Below are 20,566 nucleotides of genomic sequence, written 5' to 3'. Positions count from 1 at the left end.
CTGAGTGCTGAAGAATTGATGCTTTGAACTGTGGTGTTGGAGAAGACTCTTGAGAGTCCCATGGACTGCAAGGAGATCCAACCAGTCCATTCTAAAGGAGATCAGTCCTGGGTATTCTTTGAAAGGAATGATGCTAAAGCTGAAACTCCAGTACTTGACCACTTCATGCAAAGAGTTGACTCGTTGGAAAAGTCTCTGATGCTGGGAGGGATTGGGGGCAGGAGGAAAAGGGGACGACAGAGGATGAGATGGCTGGGTCACATCACAGACTTGATGGACGTGGGTTTGGGTGAACTCCGGGAGTCGGTGATGGACAGGGAGACCTGGAGTGCTGCAATTCATGGGGTGGCAAAGAGTCGGACACAATTGAGCGACTGAACTGAACTGAACTGAATATTCCATTGTGGATATGTACCACGACTTCCTTATCCATTTGTCTGCCAATGGACATCTAGGCTGCTTCCATGTCCTAGCTATTGGAAAACAGTGCTGCAATCAAGAGTAGGGTACATGTTTCTCTTTCAATTCTGTTTCCCTTGGGGTGTCTGCCCAGCAGTGCAATTGCTGGGTCATATGGCAGTTCTATTCCCAGTTTTTAAAGGAATCTCCACACTGGTCTCCATAGTGGTAGTATAAGTTTACATTCCCACCAAGAGTGTAAGAGGGTTACCTTTTTCCCACATACTCTGCAGCATTTATTTGTAGACTTTTTGATGATAGCCAGTTTGACCAGCATGAGACAATTCATCATTGTGGTTTTGATTTACATTTCCCTAATAATGAGTGATCTTGAGCATCTCTTTATGTGTTTATTAGCCATCTGTATGTCTTCTTTGGAGAAATGTCTGTTTAGTTTTCTTACTTATTTTTTGATTGGGTTGTTCGTTTTTCTGGTATTGAGCTTCATGAATTGCTTGTATATTTTGGAGATTAATTCTTTGTCAGTTGCTTCATTTGCTATTATTTTCTCCCATTCTGAAGGTTGTCTTTTCACCATGCTTATCGTTTCCATCGTTGTGCAGAAGTTTTTAAGCTTAACTAGGTCCCATTTGTTTATTTTTATTTCCATTATTCTGGGAAGTAATCAGAGAAGATATCTTCAGGTGATTTTATGTCAGAGAGTGTTTTGCTTGTTTTCCTCTAAGAGTTTTATATTTTCTGGTGGTACATTTAAGTCTTTTAAATCCACTTTTGAGTTTATTTCTGTGTATGGTGTTATAAAGTATTCTAGTTTCATTCTTTTAAATGTGGTTTACCAGTGTTCCCAGCATCACTTATTGAAGAGGCTGTCTTTTTTCCATTGTATATTTTTGCCTCTTTGTCAAAGATAAGGTGTCCGTAAGTATGTGGATTTGACTCTGGACTTTCTATTTTGTTCCACTGATCTATATTTCTGACACAAAGCCAGTGCCATACTGTCTTGATCACTGTGGTTTTGTAGTATAATCTTAAGTCAGGAAAGTTGATTCCTCCACTCCCATTCTTCTTTCTCTAGATTGCTTTGGCTATTTGAGGTTTTGTGTATTTTGATACAAATTGTGAAATTATTTGTCTTGTTTCTGTGAATAATACTGTTGGCAACTTGACGGGGATTGTGTTGAATCTATAGATTGCTTTTGGTAGTATACTCATTTTCACTATACTGATTCTTCCAATCCATGAACATGATATATTTCTCCACCTATTTGTGTAATCTTTCATTTCTTTCATCAGTGTTTTATAGTTTTCTATATATAGGTCTTTTATTTCTTTAGGTAAATTTATTCCTAGGTATTTTACTCTTTTCGTTGCAATGGTGAATGGGATTGTTTCCTTAATTTCTTTTTCTGATTTTTCATTATTAGTGTATAGGAATGAAAGGGATTTCTGTATATTAATTTTATATCCTGAACCTTTACTATATTCATTGATTAGCTCTAGTAATTTACTGGTGGCCTCTTTAGGTGTTTCTATGTTGAGGATCATGTCATCTGCAAACATTGTGAAGAGTTTTATTTCTTTTCCAATCTAGATTCCTTTTATTTCTTTTTCTTTTCTGATTGCTGTGGCTAGGACTTCCAAAACTATGTTCAGTACTGGTGGTGAAAGTGGACACTTAAGTATGTCCTTCTGTCCTAAAGAGTTTCTATTGAAAGACCAGCAGTTATCCTAATGGGGATCCCCTTGTATGTTATTTGTTGCTTTTCCCTTGCTGTTTTTAATATTTGCTCTTTGTGTTTTTGTTAGTTTGATTAACATGTGTCTTGAGGTTTTTTGCCTTGGGTTTATCCTGTTTGAGACTCTCTGGGTTTCTTGGACTTGGGTGGCTATTTCCTTCCCCATTTTAGGGAAGTTTTTGACTATTATCTCCTTCAGTATTTTCTCATGCCCTTTCTGTCTTCTTCCTCTGGGACACGTATGATTTGAATGTTTGGGTGTTTAACATTGTCCCAAAGGTCTCTGAGGTTGTCCTCATTTCCTTTTATTCTTTTTTCCACTCAGCTTCATTTATTTCCACCATTCTATCTTACACCTCATTTATCCTTTCTTCTGTCTCAGTTACTGTACTATGGTTCCCTCCAAAGTGTTTTTAATCTCAGTTATTGCACTGTTCATTACTGATTGACTCTTTCATTTCTTCTATATTCTTGTTAAACATTCCTTGCATCTTCTCAATCCCTGTCTCCAGTCTATTTATCTGTAACTACATTTTGTTTTCAAGATTTTGGATCATCTTTGCTATCATTATTCTGAATTATTTTTGAGGCAGACTCCCTATCTCCTCTTTTGTTTGGTTTGGTAGGTTTTTATCATGTTCCTCCACCTGCTGGGTATTTCTCCGCCTTTTTATTTTGTTTAGATTGCTGATTGGGGTCCCCTTTCTGCAGGCTGGAGGGTCATGGCTCCTCTTAATTGTGTTGTCTGCTCCCTGTGGGTGGGATTAGACCAGTGGCTTATCAAGGTTTCCTGGTTGGGGGAACTTGTGTCTGTGTTCTGGTGGATGGAGGTGGATCTCTTCTCTCTGGAGTGCAATTAAGTGTCCAGTACACTCCAGTACTCTTGCCTGGAAAATCCCATGGACGGAGGAGCCTGGTGGGCTGCAGTGCAAGGGGATGCTGAGAGTTGGATACGACTGAGCGACTTCATTTTTACTTTTCACTTTCATACATTGGAGAAGGAAATGGCAACCCACTCCAGTGTTCTTGCCTGGAGAATCCCAGGGATGGGGGAGCCTGGTGGGCTGCCGTCTATGGGGTCGCACAGAGTCGGACGTGACTGAAGCAACTTAGTAGTAGCAGCAGTGAGTTTTGTGATGTTTATGGGTTTGGTATGGCTTTGGGCAGCCTGACTCCTAATATTCAGGGTTGCGTTCCTGTTTTGCTAGAGAATTAGTGTCAAGTGTCTCACACTGGAACTTGCTGGCTCTTGGGTGGAGCTTGGTTTCAGTGTAGGTGTGGGGACTTTTGGGTAAGCTTTTGTCTATTAACATTTGCTGGCATCAGGAGTTCTATGATGGTCTAAAGTTCTGGAGTTGAGCCTTCTGCCTCTGGGTTTTGGTTCTCCTCTTAGTAGCCTCAAGATTTCTCCACCCACAGAGCTTCTTTGCTTATCTTAGCTTCTTCTGTTTGCAAGTCTTTTCAGTGTCTAATCTCTGCCCTGGCACGAGGAGGTGAAGGTGGCCACTTATTCATGCTCAGTTGCTCAGTTGTGCTGTGGAGAGCAAGGGACACTGCAAACAAAATTGGCTGGTATGTGGGTATGTGTGGGGAGTGCTCACAGTGGATGGACCACTGTTTGCAGCAGCCCAAAGCGGCATGTACTTCCTGGGTCCACAGTGCTCAGGCTCCCAGGTGCTCTGCGAGGGCACTGTCCCAGGTGGACCCTGCGTTTTGTGCACTTCTCAGGTCCAAGCTGCTCAGGTGATCGGGTGCTCAATAAGCACACTGTCCCAGGTAGGCCATGAATCTCATGCGCCCGCCCAGTCCTGGCCGCTTGGTTTCCCCGGTGTGCCACAAGGGCACAGTCCCAGGTGCGCTATGTGTCTCTTCTGGAAAGCTGGTCTCAGGTTGTGACACTCCTGGCAGATGTGATCTGTCCAGAATCCCAGAAAGATGTGGTTTGTGACTGGCAGCCTGCTCAGTTTGGTGGGAGATGTGATCTCGGAGCCGAGACTGCAGTGGCCCCTTGCCTTTCTGCCTCTGGTTGCCGCACTCCTGCCTCTCTGCCTCCAGGAAGGGAGGGTTGTAAATGGTAGAAGGCTTGCTCTCCTTTGGTATTCCCTAGGGTGCAAGCATGCCAGGTGTCACTGTGCCAATTAGAGCCTTCCTGCAGGAAAGGTTCAGTTTTTTTTTGTCTATCTGGCAGTCCTATGGTTAGGGTTGCTATGTCCCTTTAGCCCCCTTAGATTGTCCTCAGGCCATTCAAGCCCAGTCCTTATCATAAGGACCGATGATGCAGCCCACACCTCCACGCCCAGCCCCTATTTGCTGCAGGCAAACACAATCACCTGAGCCATTTCTCTGCAGTAATTGTGGTTAGATGCGTATTCTTGGTGTTTTATTTTCTGGTTATGTTGCCCTCTGAGATTCCAGAGCTCCCCACTGATCTCTCCTGTGAGAGGGTTTCCTCTTGTGTGGAATCTTTTTCATGACTCCCTCCCCAGGACAGGTCTCTGTCCCTAAGTCCTTTGTCTCTCTCTTCGTCTTTTATCTTTTGTTCTATCTCCTTTTGGGTTGCCTTTCTGGGTGTTTGGTGTCCTCCACCAGTGTTCACTTGTTTTGTGGAAGTTGCTCCACATTCAAATGATCTTTTGATGTATTTGTGGGTGAGAAAGTGATCTATCTCCCTGTCCTATTCCTCGCCATCTTCTATATATTATTCTTAAGGCTCTTTCTTTTTCACTTAGTTCCAAATTTGGATAAGAGAAAAAAGGTATAATTTATTGAAAACTTCTCAGAACCAAAGGTCTACTGCTATGGCTGGCATTCTGAAACCTATATATGGAGTAGTATTTGAGTACCAAAATAATTTGTAAACATAATGACAGGAGAATAGACTACAATAACATTCCAGAGGACTGGGATCCAGTAAAACTCATGAGAAGTACCCTGATAAAGCTGAAGATACAAAGTCCATAGTGAAGTCAATTGAGAAACTACTCTTGAAGATTGGGACAACCACACCAAATAATTTGAGGAAATTCAGACAGGTTTACAGAGGATAGAGTAGGCAGGTCAGTGTAAAATACACAAAGCTTATAAAGCTTATGTTACACAGTTATTGCAGGTGGAGATGCGGATCACTTCTCAAGTCTGAAACTCCCCAACAGTTTCCATCTTACTCAGTAAAATCTAAAGTACTCACACTCATGTAGGAATCCCTAGATAATCTGTTCACTCTTACCTATCTAATTTTATATTCTACTACTCTTTGAACAATGAGGCTCCTGAGTAATTTGGCATTCAACCAGTAAAACTTCTGAGGCATTGAGGGAATAACCCTCTTCCGCCAAGCGGTAGCTCAGGATTCAAATACCAAAAGTGAAAGTGAAAGTGAAGTCGTTCAGCTGTGTATGACTCTTTATGACCCTGTGGACTGTAGCCCACCAGGCTCCTCTGTCCATGGGATTCTCCAGGCAAGAATACTGGAGTGGGTTGCCATTTCCTTCTCCAGGGGATCTTCCCGATCCAGGGATCAAACCCAGGTCTCCTGCTTTGCAGGCAGACACTTTAACCTCTAAGCCACGAGGGAAGCCAGGAACCCCTAAATCTACCCAGGCACAAAAAACTTTTTGATTGAGACTAAGCAGAGTAAAATACTGGGGAATATATTAAATTTCTTTGGATCTTAAATCAATTTGAAAAGTTTAGATTTTTTTATGGCTTAAATGCAAAAAAGCAAGATAATTTAATTTTAGAACTTGATTTCCACATTATTGAGGCATCCATGTTATCATTTATTCTTGCTGCAGAACCAATGGCAAACTGTAATAAATGATAACATGTATAAAAATAATATGGGAAAAAGGAAAGCTTTTCCAGCCTTGAGAACAGCACATCCTTGGAATTAATTTCATCAACATAGTATTGGGACCTATTTTAACACTCTTTGTACCAAAAACCTATATTGCCACCAGCAGTTGAAAGATCTATGAAGAGGACTTTGGTTTATAAAGGTTGCAGACATAGGACCACACTAAAAGACTATTAATTTCACCCTCCTTGGCATATAGTTCCACTCCTTGTTGATCACAGGTTTAATGGTTAATGCCAGTGAATTAGCAGAGATTCTCAACCTTGGCTGCCAGTAGGAGAGCTTTTCTAAAATACAAGTGTTCTTGCCTCATCCCTAGAAGTTCAAATTTGGTCAACATCGATGCTGTTTAACAGAACTCTACTTCTATGCTTCTCTGCGGAGGATACTCTCATGGTCTCTTGCCCCCCGTACCCTGTACTAGGAGAGAAAAGGACTGCCTCGGGTACTCAATTCTCACTTGGGTAGAATTAATGTCATAAGCACTGGAAATTCGCTGGACTTCTTTCCTTTTCTGCCCTGATCAACATGAAGCAGTAATTCTGATGGAGTGTTTAGGCCCTGTAGGCCCAAACCCCACTCAGTGGGCTGTCCCCACATTAAGAAAGTAGAGAGGCACTGAGGTGGCACCAGTAGCAAGCCAGCTTGGCCCTCACTCCTCAGTCATGTTCCTGCAGTAACAGTGCTGACACTCTGATCTCCATCTGACTCACTACATGGTTATGAACCTGGGCAGCAGAAAGGAGATATAATTTACTGATTTCTCTTAAAACTCCAAAGGAAACCATTCTGGAAATAATACCATACAAGATAACTAAGATGTCAGTGCTGATGTATGTACTGAAGACCAGAGGTTATTTATAGTGCTGTACATTCCAAGAAACTTGAGGGGACTGAAGGCATTTCTAAACCACTATTAACTCTCCTGCTGCCAGTATCATCCCACATCTTTAAAACAAAGTACTGAACCTCAAATCAGCGCCCTCCCAACAAGACAGCAGTCTATTAGGTAGAGAAATAAAATTTTCCTAATAATATACTTTACCTCTACAATGGTTAACAGGGTTTCCTTAGAATTTCTCATTACCTCCATGGTTTTCTCACAGCATCTACAAACACATTGTAAATATGAATTTTACACGAACATTTTCAATGTATCTTTATCTCCTATATATTCCTGTCTAGTGTGCTGAAACTATGTTTGTTAATAATGCCCAAACTAATGTCTCAAAGAGCACAGTACTTGGCAGAGTGAGTTTTCAGTAGATGTTTCTGAAAAGAATATAAATAGGTATGTGAATATAAGCTTAGCATTTATAAGAATAACAAGGTACTACTATGAAACATTTCTTTCAGTTGATTATTATGGTAATCAATAGTTTACTTTCACTAGAATCTGCCAAGTTAAAAGTTGAGTGTGTAGACTAAAGAAAGAATATTGAGTATGTAGACCTATGCTGGGAAAGCAGGAATTGGTATCAGACCATAAACTTCTTTAGAATAAATTATGCACCCAAGAATGAGTACCTAATAGAAGTTCTGATCAATAAACAAAGATTTAGCTAGGACAGAGGTGTGAAAACTAAAGGCAGGCTGCTTTCAGAGGTAGTAAGGGAGAACAGTATGTGTATTATATTGAGTGACATCCTAGGTAGTTTGAAGGAAGGGGAAATTACTGTTTTTACCCATAGTCTTTTCCTTAGTACTAGTAAAGCACTGGAATGTAATTCTAGCAGTGAATTCTACAATCTATAGAAATCAATAATCTGAATAATTTTTACACCAAAAATCATCTACCCTACCTTACCTTATTTGGCTTACCTTCTGAAGACACCTTCAACACCAGTAATGCCCATTCCATCCACAATATCTCTGGTAAGTCTAAAAGGAACTGTTTCAGGAGTAGGAAGGATTTTGCCCTGTTCAAAAGCAACTCCTAAAGTAAAAAATATAGTGAGGTTAGGAGGTCACAAAGCTAATTTCTTTCCTCTCCACTGGCCTGTGAACTTTGCAGAGGCACCAAATAACTTGTCACCAATATTCAATCAGTATTAGAACAAACAGTCATTTGTTCTATGCTCTGCCTGCCTTCTTTATCTTCAAAATGCTCCAGAAAAATCAACCTCAAATTTTAAAAAACAAGTTTAAAAATTATTTATTAACATATAATCAGAGAAACCTATATTAAAGGGTGACTTTTAAGAATGAGGTAGTGAAGGGTAGAATTTAAAATGCAGAAGATATGTATATATATATATTTTACCCATTTTCCCCCAATGGTAACATCTTGCAAAAAACTATAGTACAATATTACAACCAGGATGTTGACACTAATACAATGAAGATATAGAATATTTTCATCACTATAAGGATCTCTCATGCTATATTACTGTTGTTCAGTCGCCAAGCTGTCTGACTCTTCATGACCCCATGGACTGCAGCAGACCAGACTTCCCTGTCCCTCACCATCTCCCAGAGTTTGCCCAAGTTCATGTCCATTGAATTGATGATAACATCCAACCATCTCATCCTCTGTTGCCCCCTTCTTCTTCTGTCTTCAATGTTTCCCAACATCAGGGTCTTTTCAATGAGTCAGTTGTTCATATCAGGAGGCCAAAGTATCAGAACTTCAGCTTTAGCATCTGTCTTTCCAATGAATATTCAGGGTTAACTTTAAGATTGACTGGTTTGATCTCCTTGCTGTCCAGGGGACTCTCAAGAGTCTTCTCCAGCATCACAGTTTGAAAGCATCAATTCTTTGCGCTCTGCTATATTAGATTATGCTATATTAAGCACATCTATTTACCTCCCAAGGCCTACCTCTACTCTCTCTTCTTCCAGTAATCGCTAATCTGTTTTCCATTTTTATAATTTTGTAATTTCATGCATGTTATATAAATGGAGTTAAACAGTATGTAACCTTTGGGGATTAGTTTTTCACTCAACATAATTCTCAAGAGAATCATCCAAACTGTCATCTATACTGAGTTGTATTCCACAGTATGGATGTACCATTTTGCTTAAACATTTGCCCATTTAAAGGACATCTGGATTGCTTCCAATTTGGGGCTATTACGAAGAAATCTGCTATAATTGGTGGTATAGGTAAGTATCCTTTTGTGTGCTGAATTTACTAACTGTATATCTTCTTTGATGAAATGTCTATTCATGCCTTTTACCCATTTAATAACTGTTTTTGTTTTGTTTATACTGGTGAAGTTTGAGAGTTCTTAGGGACTGTGCTTTAGGTGTCAAGTCTAAGGACTCTTTGTCTAGCCCAAGTTGCTGAAGATGTTCTCCTTTTCTTTCTCTGTTGTCATACTGGATGATTTCTACTCTTCTGTCTTCATGTTCACTGATCCTTTCTTCTGCTTCTTGAGCTTAACCACTGAGTTTTAAAAAATTTTAATTATTGCATTTTACTGTTCTAAAATTTTCACCTGGTTCTTTCATATGTCCTATTTTTATGCTGAGACTGCTTCCATGTTGAGACTTATTACCTTTTCATTTCTTTTAAACATGTTTGCAATTACTCCTTGAAGCATTTTTATGATGGCTGCTTTAAAATCTTTTTCAGATAATCCTTTGTCATCTTAGTGCTGATATTTATTGTTTTTCATTCAAACTATGATTTTCCTGACAAATGATTTTCAATTGAAATCAACCTTTCTGTATATTACGAGACTCTGGATTTATACTTCTGCTTTTGCTGCCTTTTGAAGTAACCATACTGAAGTAACTGCTAAGTGATGATAGAAGACCAGATTCCTCACTTGCCCTCCTCTGACATCCAAGAGGAGAGGGGGTTCCGGGCTATAGCTGGGTGAGACTGGGGAGAGGGGGTTCCTTGCTATAGCTGGGTGAGACTGGAAGTCCAGGCTTCCTGTATGGTTTCCACTGACACCACAGGTGAGCTGGAGGAAAAACAAGGTTTGAAAAATATAGACAAGGAGGTAAACAGAATATATGTTACAGTGAGATGGTCTAATATATTGTTACTGGAGTCCCAGAAAGAGAGGGGAGAATCTGGATGGGTACTATGACATTACTATGACTTAAAATATAGCAGAAGTGACACTGTGCCAGTTGCATGCTAGCTCTTAACTTCCACTTCCTTCCTCTTGGAGCCCTGAGATGTGTTATAAGAAATTCAGGTTATATGGCTGATTCATGTTGATGTTTGGTAGAAACCAACATAATACTTTAAGGTAATTATCCTTCAATTGAAAAAAAAAAAAAAAAGACCTCAGGCAAATATGAACAAATCTTAGGGAGAGCTACTTTTAAAAAAACTAATATACTTTTAATCACACACACACACAAAGTTCAGGTTACTCTGCTATACAGAGAAGGTCACATGGAGGATCAATGAAGCATCAAACATGTAAGAAGCCATCCTAGACACTGGCCCAGTTTAACCCTAAGGCAAATTCAGCCCCAGGTTCTGACTACAATAGTATGAAAGATCCTAAGTTAGAACCGTCCAGCTGAGTCCAGTCAACCCATAGACTATGAGAGATAATAATAGTAGTTTTAAGCTACTAAGTATAGGGTGGTTTCTTATGCAGCAATGGATAGTCAAAGAGATACACAGAAAAGTGAATCAATTAACACAGTCATTCAAGTGTATGGTTATTGAGATTTTACAAAACAAATCTATGTAGCCAGCATTCCAGAAGCCCCACCCCATCTCCCTAACAATCATGAACTACCTCTTCAAAGGGTTACCACTATCCTGACTTCTAACACTGTAGGTTAATTTTATCAGTATTATACAGTATATATTTTTTCATATCTAGATTCACTTAATATTGTATTTGTGAGTTTTCCATGTTGTGTGTGGCTATAGTTTATCCAATCTCATTGTTATATAGTATTTCATTCAATGAATACAATACAATTCATTCATCCATTTTCCTATCCGAGTGCTAACCAGGCCCAATCCTGTTTAGCTTCCAAGATCAGACAAGACTGGACGCATTCAGGGTGGTTATAAACTATTCATTCATTCTATTTGTGATGGGGATTGGGGCTATTTCCAGTTTGGGGTATTATGAATAGTACTACTATGAACATTCTTATACACATGGTGTGTATTTCTACTGCAGTGGAATTGCTGGGTCACAACTCCCAGCTTTAGCAGATAATCCCAAACAGTATCACAAAGTAGCTATACCAATTTACCTTTCTCACTTATAGATGCATTTAGCATGGCCTGAACATAGGTTGGCATACTACTATCTCTACTTTGTCCCTTCCAGACCACTGTCCTTTCATTCTTATGCAAAATTTCACCCCTCTACTGAGTTCCCATATTCAGGCTCCAACAACTCCACTCATTTTCGTATTTACTATACCCCAGCTTCTAAGAATTACTCTCAAATTCATTGAATGTTGACATGGATCTAGCTCACGATCTTCCTCTCTCTGTCCTAACTCTGGAATTCGTTCTGGGGAAAATCATATAATATCCTTGATCTTATCTGTTCTAATGAAATTCAGTTTTACTCTCTCTTAGCAAACCGCTAAGTGAAAACTTACACTATAAAACTTCAGTTCAGTTCAGTCGTGTCCAACTCTCTGCGATGCCATGGATTTGCAGCATGCCAGACTTCCCTGTATATCACCAACTCCCGGAGCTTGCTCAGACTCATGTCCATCGAGTTGGTGATGCCATCCAACCATCTCATCCTCTGTTGTCCCCTTCTCCTCCTGCCCTCAATCTTTCCCAGCATCAGGGTATTTTCCAATGAGTCAGCTCTTGGCATCAGGTGGCCAAAGTATTGGAGCTTCAGCATCAGTCCTTCCAATGAATATTCAGAGTTGATTTCCTTTAGGATTGACTGGTTTGATGTCCTTGCAGTCTAAGGGACTTTCAAGAGTCTTATCCAACACAACAGTTCAAAAACATCAATTCTTCAGCACTCAGCTTTCTTTATGGGCCAACTCTCACATCCTGGAGATGTGAGAACTCCTGGAAAAACCATAGCTTTGACTAGATGGATCTCTGCTGGCAAAGTAATGTCTCTCTTTTTTAACATGCTGTTGCTAGGTTGGTCATAGATTTTCTTCCAAGGAGCAAGCATCTTTTAATTTCATGGTTGCAGTCACCATCTGCAGTGATTTTGGAGCCCAAGAAAATAATGTCACTTTTTCCATTGTTTCCCCATCTATTTACTATGAAGTGATGGGACCGGATGCCAAGATCTTCATTTTTTGAATGCTGAGTTTTAAGCCAGTTTTCTCACTCTTCTCTTTCAAGAGGCTTTTTAGTTCCTCTTCACTTTCTGCCATAAGAGTGGTGTCATCTGGATATCTGAGGTTATTGATATTTCTCCCAGCAATCTGGATTCCAGCTTGTGCTTCATCCAATCTGGCATTTTGCATGATGTACTCTGTCTTTAAGTTAAATAAGCAGGGTGACAATATACAGCCTTGACATACTCCTTTCCCAATTTGGAACCAGTCCATTGTCCCATGTCCGGTTCTAACTGTTGCTTTTTGACCTGCATACAGATTTCTCAGGAGGCAGGTAAGGTGGTCTGGTATTCCCATCTCTCTAAAAATTTTCCAATTTGTTGTGATCCACACAGTAAAAGGTTTTATCATAGTCAATGAAGCAGAAGTAGATGTTTTTCTGGAATTATCTTGCTTTTTCTACAATCCAATGGATGCTGGCAATTTGATCTCTTGTTCCTCTGCCTTTTCTAAATCCAGCTGGAACATCTGGACTATAAAACTTACCATATCCTAAAACAGTACTTCCTAAGTAATCTTAAATTCTACATTCTAATCAAAACCTCTTCTCTTTCTATCCCTTTATTCTTATTAAATAATCTTCAAACTCATCAAGATTTCTAGTCTGTTAGTCTCTCTTGTTTCCCTACTCAGCTCAGGGTATAGCCTGCAAAGTTGATTACTCTTACTAGTACTTTAAATCTTCCTGGCCCCTTGTTCCTCTATGCTTACCATTTCAAAGTAGAACTTAACTCTAAGGATACTGAGGACTGCTGGAAGAAATCATATGATGATACTACAAATTTAGGATTATTATCCTAGGAAAGCATCCCTTAAAATGCTTGGCAAGTCTTATATATCCCTTTCTAGTCAACTTGTGATCTCATTTTCATGGTATCCCTTTAAAAATTTTTATTGTTCTTTTAGGGTCAGTTACCATCCCTCCAATTCTTAGCAAATAAACATGTTTTTCAGTTCTCAATAGCAAATATAATTTCTCAAATTCCCCTCTGGTCAAAAACTTTCCTAATGATAATGTGTTCATCCTTTCTTCTACATGCTTCCAGTATTAAGCCGATTCTACACACTCATACTTTATGATTTCCCTTGCTATTTTAATTATCTTTTTGTCTCTCCTATAAGTACCTCCCATCTTAAGAAAGCAAATGAGCACGTTCTCTGGCAGTCCAGTGGTTAGGACTCCACACACTCACTGCCAAAGGCCCAGGTTTGGTCTCTGGTCAGAGAATTAAGGTCCAACAAGCCATGCAGTGTGGCCAAAAAAAGAAAGAGAGCAAATGAATAAGAATAAAAACACCTCAAAATTCCAAACATGGGTGGGAGAGGGGGCCAAATATGTACCTCCCATCTCTGTAACAAATTTCTCTTCATTCTTCTCTTACTTCTAAACTTCTTGCAGAACAGTTCCACATTATTATTACATGTCCTTAACTTCCAAACCTCCATTCAATCCTTACCTTTTCACAATCTCACTTCCTCCATTCTATCCAAAGTTTACTAAGATTGATTAATTAAGTTCAAAGGCCTATTTTTAGCATTCATCTTATTTGACCTTTCTGCATCAGATACTACTGAGCACATCGCTTCTTCGTCCATGAAAATTTATTCTCTCTTGGCTTCCAAGATAGCCTTACTTCTAATTTCTATGATTCTATTACTTGCTGGTTATTCCTCATTTTTTTTTTTTTTTTTCTGACTCAGCCTTTTTCTTCCCCTTCTTTCTTTTGGGGCCTGCTGTGTAGGTTGTGGAATCTTTGTTCCCCAACCAGGAAATGAACCTGGGCCCTGGGCAGTGAGAGAGCTGAGTCCTAACCACTGGACCACTGGGGAATATCAAAGACTCAGACTTTTGAATGTTGGTATTCCTTACAATTCTATCCTTAGTCTTCTTCATCAAGAATGATGTATAAGATTAGAACCTCCTCTAGTCCAGTGACTAACTGTACTCTATTTGCTTAAGGTTCTACATCTCTTATTATTTTCAACATCTTTATTTTCCTATATATTAAAATGCCTACTTCCCCTGGAAATGCCATTAGTATCTCAAAACCACACACAAAACTAAGCTCACCAGCTTCTTATTTTCCACAAAACCTGCCGTTCTCCTTAGTTAGAAGCTTCAATTCTCTTGGAGTCCCCTCTCTCTTCATTTCCACATCTTACATCACTGGTGCAAAATTACTACAAAAATGTCCCTAAATCCAATCTCATGGTCCATACAACTTTAGTCCAAATTATCTCTTGTCTAAACTATTATAATCTCCCCTAACTTATATTCCTACTGCTAATACTGTTCTCCAAATTATCTTTCCAATAAACAAGATTATGTCCTCATCAAATATATCTTCATTCACTTTCCATTGTTTAAAAGATTAAAGTTGAAACTTCTTGGCCTGGCTTTTTATAATCTCGTACCAGTCTATATCTCAAGCTACTCAACTACATACAAACTTCACTCCAGCCACTCTTAATTTCCCATTCCAACAACATGCTATATCTTCAATATCCTTCCCCTCATTATCTGCTCTATCTTCTCTCTATATTATCCTTTCTTTCTTTTCGACCTGGCTTAAATGTCACTCATTATCTGAGGCAGAACTAGCTACTCCTTCCAGTATCACTGTGTTTACGTTTTTTAAAAAAAAACAACAATATTTATTGTTTTGATATATCCGTCTCTCTTTCATACTTGCAATCCTGGTAGGCAAACAACAACAAAAATTTCTTGATGACCAAATATTTACTGAACAAAGAAATATATCTTTGGTTACTTACCTAAATCTATATGTACAAGTTCTGCTGACTGCTCATTTATCAAGATATTCTGCACATGTCTATCACCAAGTCCAAGTATGTAACCAACTAGAAAAAAAAAAACAAAGAAACCCTGAAATCACTGATATCATCTATTTCTATAACACAATTAGCCATAATTTGAACTAATACTATTGACTATTAGACTTTTGTGCCTACTAAAGGAAATTTTGTATATTTTGTACATTTCCTTTTGGCCATGCTCAGTTTAAGTCAAATCTTGCCAGCTATTCTAATTTATACTGCATTTTACAAATCCTAGATGACTTTTTAAATTTTTTTTCCTTTACTAATACGTACATATATTCAAATATTTGTACTTCAAAATAAGTGTGGTTAAAATTGAGACCCATTATTTACCAAAGCAGTACATTATATATAATCAAATATTTATTAAGTATACTTTTAAATTGAGATGCCTATGGGGTAAATTCTTCATTCTTCAGTGAAACTTTCTTCTGCTTGATCAATTATATTTAACACAAATTAATCATTAATTCATTTAATCAGGTATATATCCAGGAAAAACCACATTTCTATTTTTAAGACAGATGATAGCATGCTTTGAAATGTTTTTAACCTAATGAAAAACACCATGAGATGTTACAGAAAAAATAGTGAACAGAGTGTCAGGATGCCTGGCTAGCTCTGTCATTAACCGGGCCTACTTTCCTGTTCATAAAACGAGTTGAATCAGATTCATGATTCTCAGTGTAGAAAAAGAGGGTTTCATTATTACCCAGAAACTTTTCAAAACATACATGTCCTGCCTTCCTGGTATACTGTACCTAAGTGATGAAAAGAGTGTTCTTTTATTAAAAACAATAGATCACTGATATTCCTGTTAAGTTTCCTTACTCTAAGATATTGTTAACTGTTAACTAACTGTTAATTCCAAACTCTTACAAATTAAAAAGTCAAAATATATATTGTACACAGAATATTTAAATATATATCATTATTCCTATTCCTATTAAACAGAATCAATCATTGGGTGTTAATATCATTGTGTTATAAAGGTTGTATGCAAAAGACCAGTAACAATTAAAGGAAATAACTTAAATGGAATTATCATGAGTTTTATTTTCCAAAGAAAATCCCAGAAAATAATACATTGAGGGAAGAGAAAATAAGACATATTCATTATTAAGTAAAGAGGAAAAATAATCAGTGTTACTTCTCTTCCTGGAAAAAAAGAAATTCTTTCCTGCCAAAATAAGAAGAGCTATATTTAGAAGCTAAGAATCAGGATCAACAAGAAACACAATGATCTAATGATGGTGGCTTGGTAAAAACCATGATCACCATCATTATCTCCCTGTAACACAGAATGTAGGAAGTGCTGAATCTACTAAAATGTAGAAGAAGATTACCAATAGAAGAAGTAGCCACACTCCGAGTATAAGCCAATCGTTTCTCAAACCACACTGCTGGATCCAAGAATTTTTCCATGCAGAAGTAACGGAAAACTGGTTGAAAATTTTGGCAAATCTCCATGAAAGTTTCATATTTCTCTTCAAAAGACTTTTTCTGCATATCCTTTAATAGATAAAATATAAAATTATTTTCTCAGTATTGTGTTCAACTAATATGTACTAGGAGTTTCAATAAGAAAATGGAACAGTAGGTATAAAGGTAATAAAAAGAAGAACTAGACATTATCTTTGCTTACAAGAAACTTGTCTGTCTGGAAAATTCCATAGACAGAGAAGACTGGCAGACTACAGTCCATGGGGTCACAAAGACTTGGACATTACTGAGTGACTAAGCACACACACACACGAAGCTACAAGTCTGGTCAGGGAAGCAATTAATAACAAAATATAATCCCTTTGGGGTTTTCATGTTAATTTTAGGGGAAAGAGGCACACCAACAGTGACTGTAATTTGTTTTAATTCAATTGTAATTTGAGTGATTCTGTAACCTATGTGGAAGTAAACACAAAAATGCCAAAGATAGCTCCATATATTATTAGGTATATCACAGATCTAGGGGTGTGATAAGAAAAAGGAAGAATCAATCACGGGTTGATTGATTCTTGACTGTGGCAGCAGGGCAGCCGAACATCTCAGATCTGTCCTTTAACACTTCCTTCCTATATAATAACTTTCTGAAGCAAAGCTTATTTACATCAAAGGGCTCAATTCTCACCTATGGACTAATGACTTCCAAATCTGTATCTTTTAAAAAAAAATTATTTTATTTTTAATTTGAGGATAATTACTTAATATTGTGATGATTTCTGCCATACATCAACACGAATCAGCCATAGGTATACATATGTCCCCTTCTTTTAAAAAAATTTTTATTGGAGGATAATTGCTTTACAATATTGTGCTGGTTTCTGCCATACATCAACATGAATCAGTCACAGGTACACATACATCCCCTCCCTCTTGAACTTCCTTCTGTCTCACCCCATCCCATAGCTCTAAGTTGGCAGGGAGCACTGGATTGAGCTCCCTGTGTCACACAGCAAATCCCCACTGGCTATCAATTTTTCTTGCTATTCTCTCAATTCATCCTACCCTCTTCTTCCCCTACTGTGTCCACAAGTCTTCTCTAAGCCTGTGACACCACTGCTGCCCTGCAATAATACCTACACAGACATTTCTCCAAAGAAGACATAGAGATGGCCAAGAAACATGTGAAAAGATGCCTAACATTCCTCATTATTAGAGAAATGCAAATCACATCTGTGTCTTTGGCTCAGGTATTTTTATTAAGCTCCAGCCTGATGTGCCTCTCCAACTTTCACTCAATATCTTCACTTGGATCATTTCCAAATCCAAACTAATTCGCCTTCTCAGATTTGGCAAACCTCAGCTACTTCCTTTATTCATCAACACGGTAAATAGCCTCTCCATCTAGAAACTGGGCACCACTGATACTGAACTGCCTGTTCTCCATTCCTACTATTATTACTCTCAGACTTAATCTCATGCTTCTAGTCAGCTTTCTCAAAATATAAGTGTTGTCAGAGTTAGTTTTCTAAAATGCCAATCTGATATTACTATACTTCTCAAGGGTTCTCTATTGCTTACAGGATAAAGTGCAAATTTCTTAACATTTCATGAAGCAACCCTCCACTTTTTGACTAATGACTACTGCTTCAGTCTCATCTATTCCTCCTCAAAAACTAAGCCTATGCCATCTTTACCTGCCTGTTCGTGCCTCCTTCCCTTTTGCTTCTATGTTCCTCCTTCCTAGAAAACCAATTCATTTATAAAACTCACCTCAAACACCATCTCCTCTATGAAGTCTTTTTCTTTTTAATAAATAAATATTTGTCTATTATTTATTTGGCAGTTAGCTCTTAGTTGCAGTACGTGGGATCTTTCATTGTAGCAAGAGGGCTTCTCTCTAGCTGTGGCACATGGGCTTAGTTGCCCATCAGCATGTGGGATTTAAGATCCCAGACCAGGGATCAAGCCACATCCCCTGCTTTGGACGACGGGTTCTTAACCACTGGACCACCAAGTGCTGAATCTGATTCTCTCCACTCTTTCCTGTCCCAGGTAGAATGGATCACTTCCTCCTCTGTCCCTTCACAAACCCTTCCCTCACAATCCCTATAGTGCTTTACCATACATTTTTTAAAATGTATAACAGAAAGCACAACAAAAGAAAAAGTAAATAGATTTTAGAGTTGGACAGACAAGGTTTAAATCTTTGTTCCATTATTTATTAGTTCACTGACCTGGGGGAAGCTAAATTCTCAGAACTTCTTTTCATCTTAAAATGGGATAAGTATGATAGTGATTACTCATATTTGTGAAGTCTTACCACAGAACCTGATAAAGAGGAGACATTCAATAAATGTCACTGATTGGGTCAATGAATGTCAGACCAGATGGCCAGTGTGATGTGATGTGGCAAAAGTCTTAGAAGGTCTCTCTCTCTTTCATAACTTTTTCTCTTTTGGTTTTAGTTAGTATTTTGTTTGTTAAGAACTACCTTACCCCAAATTGGAAACAAACTGGCAAACACTGAATAAAGTTACATTTCTCATGGGACAAGGATTGACACAACGTAGTTTAAAAACTGTCCTTTTTCATTCACACAAACTTTCACTCTAGTGAGCATACTGTCTTATACAATTACCTGATGAAATTAAAATTTTTTACATTCCAAAATATTTGATAACTGTCAATTTTAATAAGATACCAGATAATCTTGTAATAACATATATATTTGAATGTTACTCACCATCATTTTCTTTTGGCAGTGAATGGCACTGAAATCCTTTGGCCTGTATCTTTTATGAGCACCATTCTCATTGTTAACAAGAAATTCACCAATAGGGACAGTTCCTGTGCACCATTCAAGAACGCCACTTCGCTGAGAAAGGGGAACCACCTGAAGTTACAGATTAAATACCTTTTGTTTATGGACTGGCATTAAAGAGCATATGAAAATTATTTAATTATCAGAGTCAGTGTGAAGCATTTTTTCAAGTTGCACTACAAGTTGCATTACAGAATGTCCATAGGAAGAAAGCAACTGAAAATAAATGAGCTCAAACAGTAAGATTTTCTAGCCTGATGCTTAGACTTCTAAGAACGTGCTCTTCTCTCACTCTTCAGGATTCTCTAAGGGGTCAATACTGTTAATTGTACTCATCATTTGTGACTGACCAAGCCACACTTAGGTTACTCCATCTAGCAGAGGAATTAACTTTGCTTTCCTTATGACTTTGAAATCAAATTTAAAGAATTTCACTTTGGAAGACATCAAATGTAGTCTTAATTTGGGTATACTTTAATACATTTTTTTTACTTTAATAATTGAAAGTGTATGTATTCTTGCTTTGTAGTCTCGTTAGCTATTCAAGAGGAAATGTGTTCCTAAACATACTGTAAAATGAGTACTTTTACCAAAGATTAAAATGATTGAAAATTATGACATTATAAATATACATAAAAGTAGAAAATAATATAAACACTCTTTTACCTACTAAACTGCTTTACGAAATCTAAGATTTTTCATATTTGCTGGGAAAGAGACAAAACTCCCTTTTACTCCTCACTGACCCTGTGCCCCTCCATACCAACAAGATGACTGCTACCTTGCTTATCACGTTCACATATTTTGGTGTATTTCAAAGCTTTATATATATATATGGCTTCCCTGGTGGCTCAGCAGTGAACAATCTGCCTCCAATGCAGGAGGCACAGGAGCTGTGGGTTCAATCCCTGGCTAGGGAAGACCCCCCTGGAGGAGGGCATGGCAACCCACTCCAGTATTCTTGCCTGGAGAATTCAATGGACAGAGGAGCCTGGAAGGTTGTAGTCTATAGCGGGGCACAGAGTCAGAAACAACTGAAGCAATTTAGCACAGCATAGCACGTATATATATATATATATATATATGTAACTTTAAAGTTATGACCAACCTAGATAGCATATTGAAAAGCAGAGACGTTACTTTGCCAACAAAGGTCCGTCTAGTCAAGGCTATGGTTTTTCCAGTGGTCATGTA

At 38.3% G+C, this 20,566-nt stretch overlaps 1 protein-coding gene across 4 annotated transcripts in view; it reads right to left on the bottom strand.

Annotated features, from left to right (window-relative positions):
• The window catches only part of ATM (ATM serine/threonine kinase), a 149,897-nt gene that overhangs the window by 2,501 nt on the left and 126,830 nt on the right, over positions 1-20,566 (bottom strand). For all 4 annotated transcript variants that reach the window (XM_010862840.1, XM_010862844.1, XM_010862841.1 and 1 more), the window contains 5 exons: positions 19,295-19,444; positions 16,458-16,623; positions 15,046-15,132; positions 7,834-7,948; positions 7,058-7,121 (listed from right to left, as the gene is read on the bottom strand). In XM_010862840.1, the coding sequence (XP_010861142.1) occupies positions 7,058-7,121; positions 7,834-7,948; positions 15,046-15,132; positions 16,458-16,623; positions 19,295-19,444 (582 nt within the window). The remainder of the gene's footprint in view (positions 1-7,057; positions 7,122-7,833; positions 7,949-15,045; positions 15,133-16,457; positions 16,624-19,294; positions 19,445-20,566) is intronic.

The sequence above is a fragment of the Bison bison genome, unplaced genomic scaffold (assembly GCF_000754665.1).
Source record: "Bison bison bison isolate TAMUID 2011002044 unplaced genomic scaffold, Bison_UMD1.0 scf7180017864485, whole genome shotgun sequence".
NCBI lineage: Eukaryota > Metazoa > Chordata > Mammalia > Artiodactyla > Bovidae > Bison > Bison bison.
Note: the sequence above shows the minus strand (reverse complement) of the source record. Positions and strands in the feature narration are given on the sequence as shown.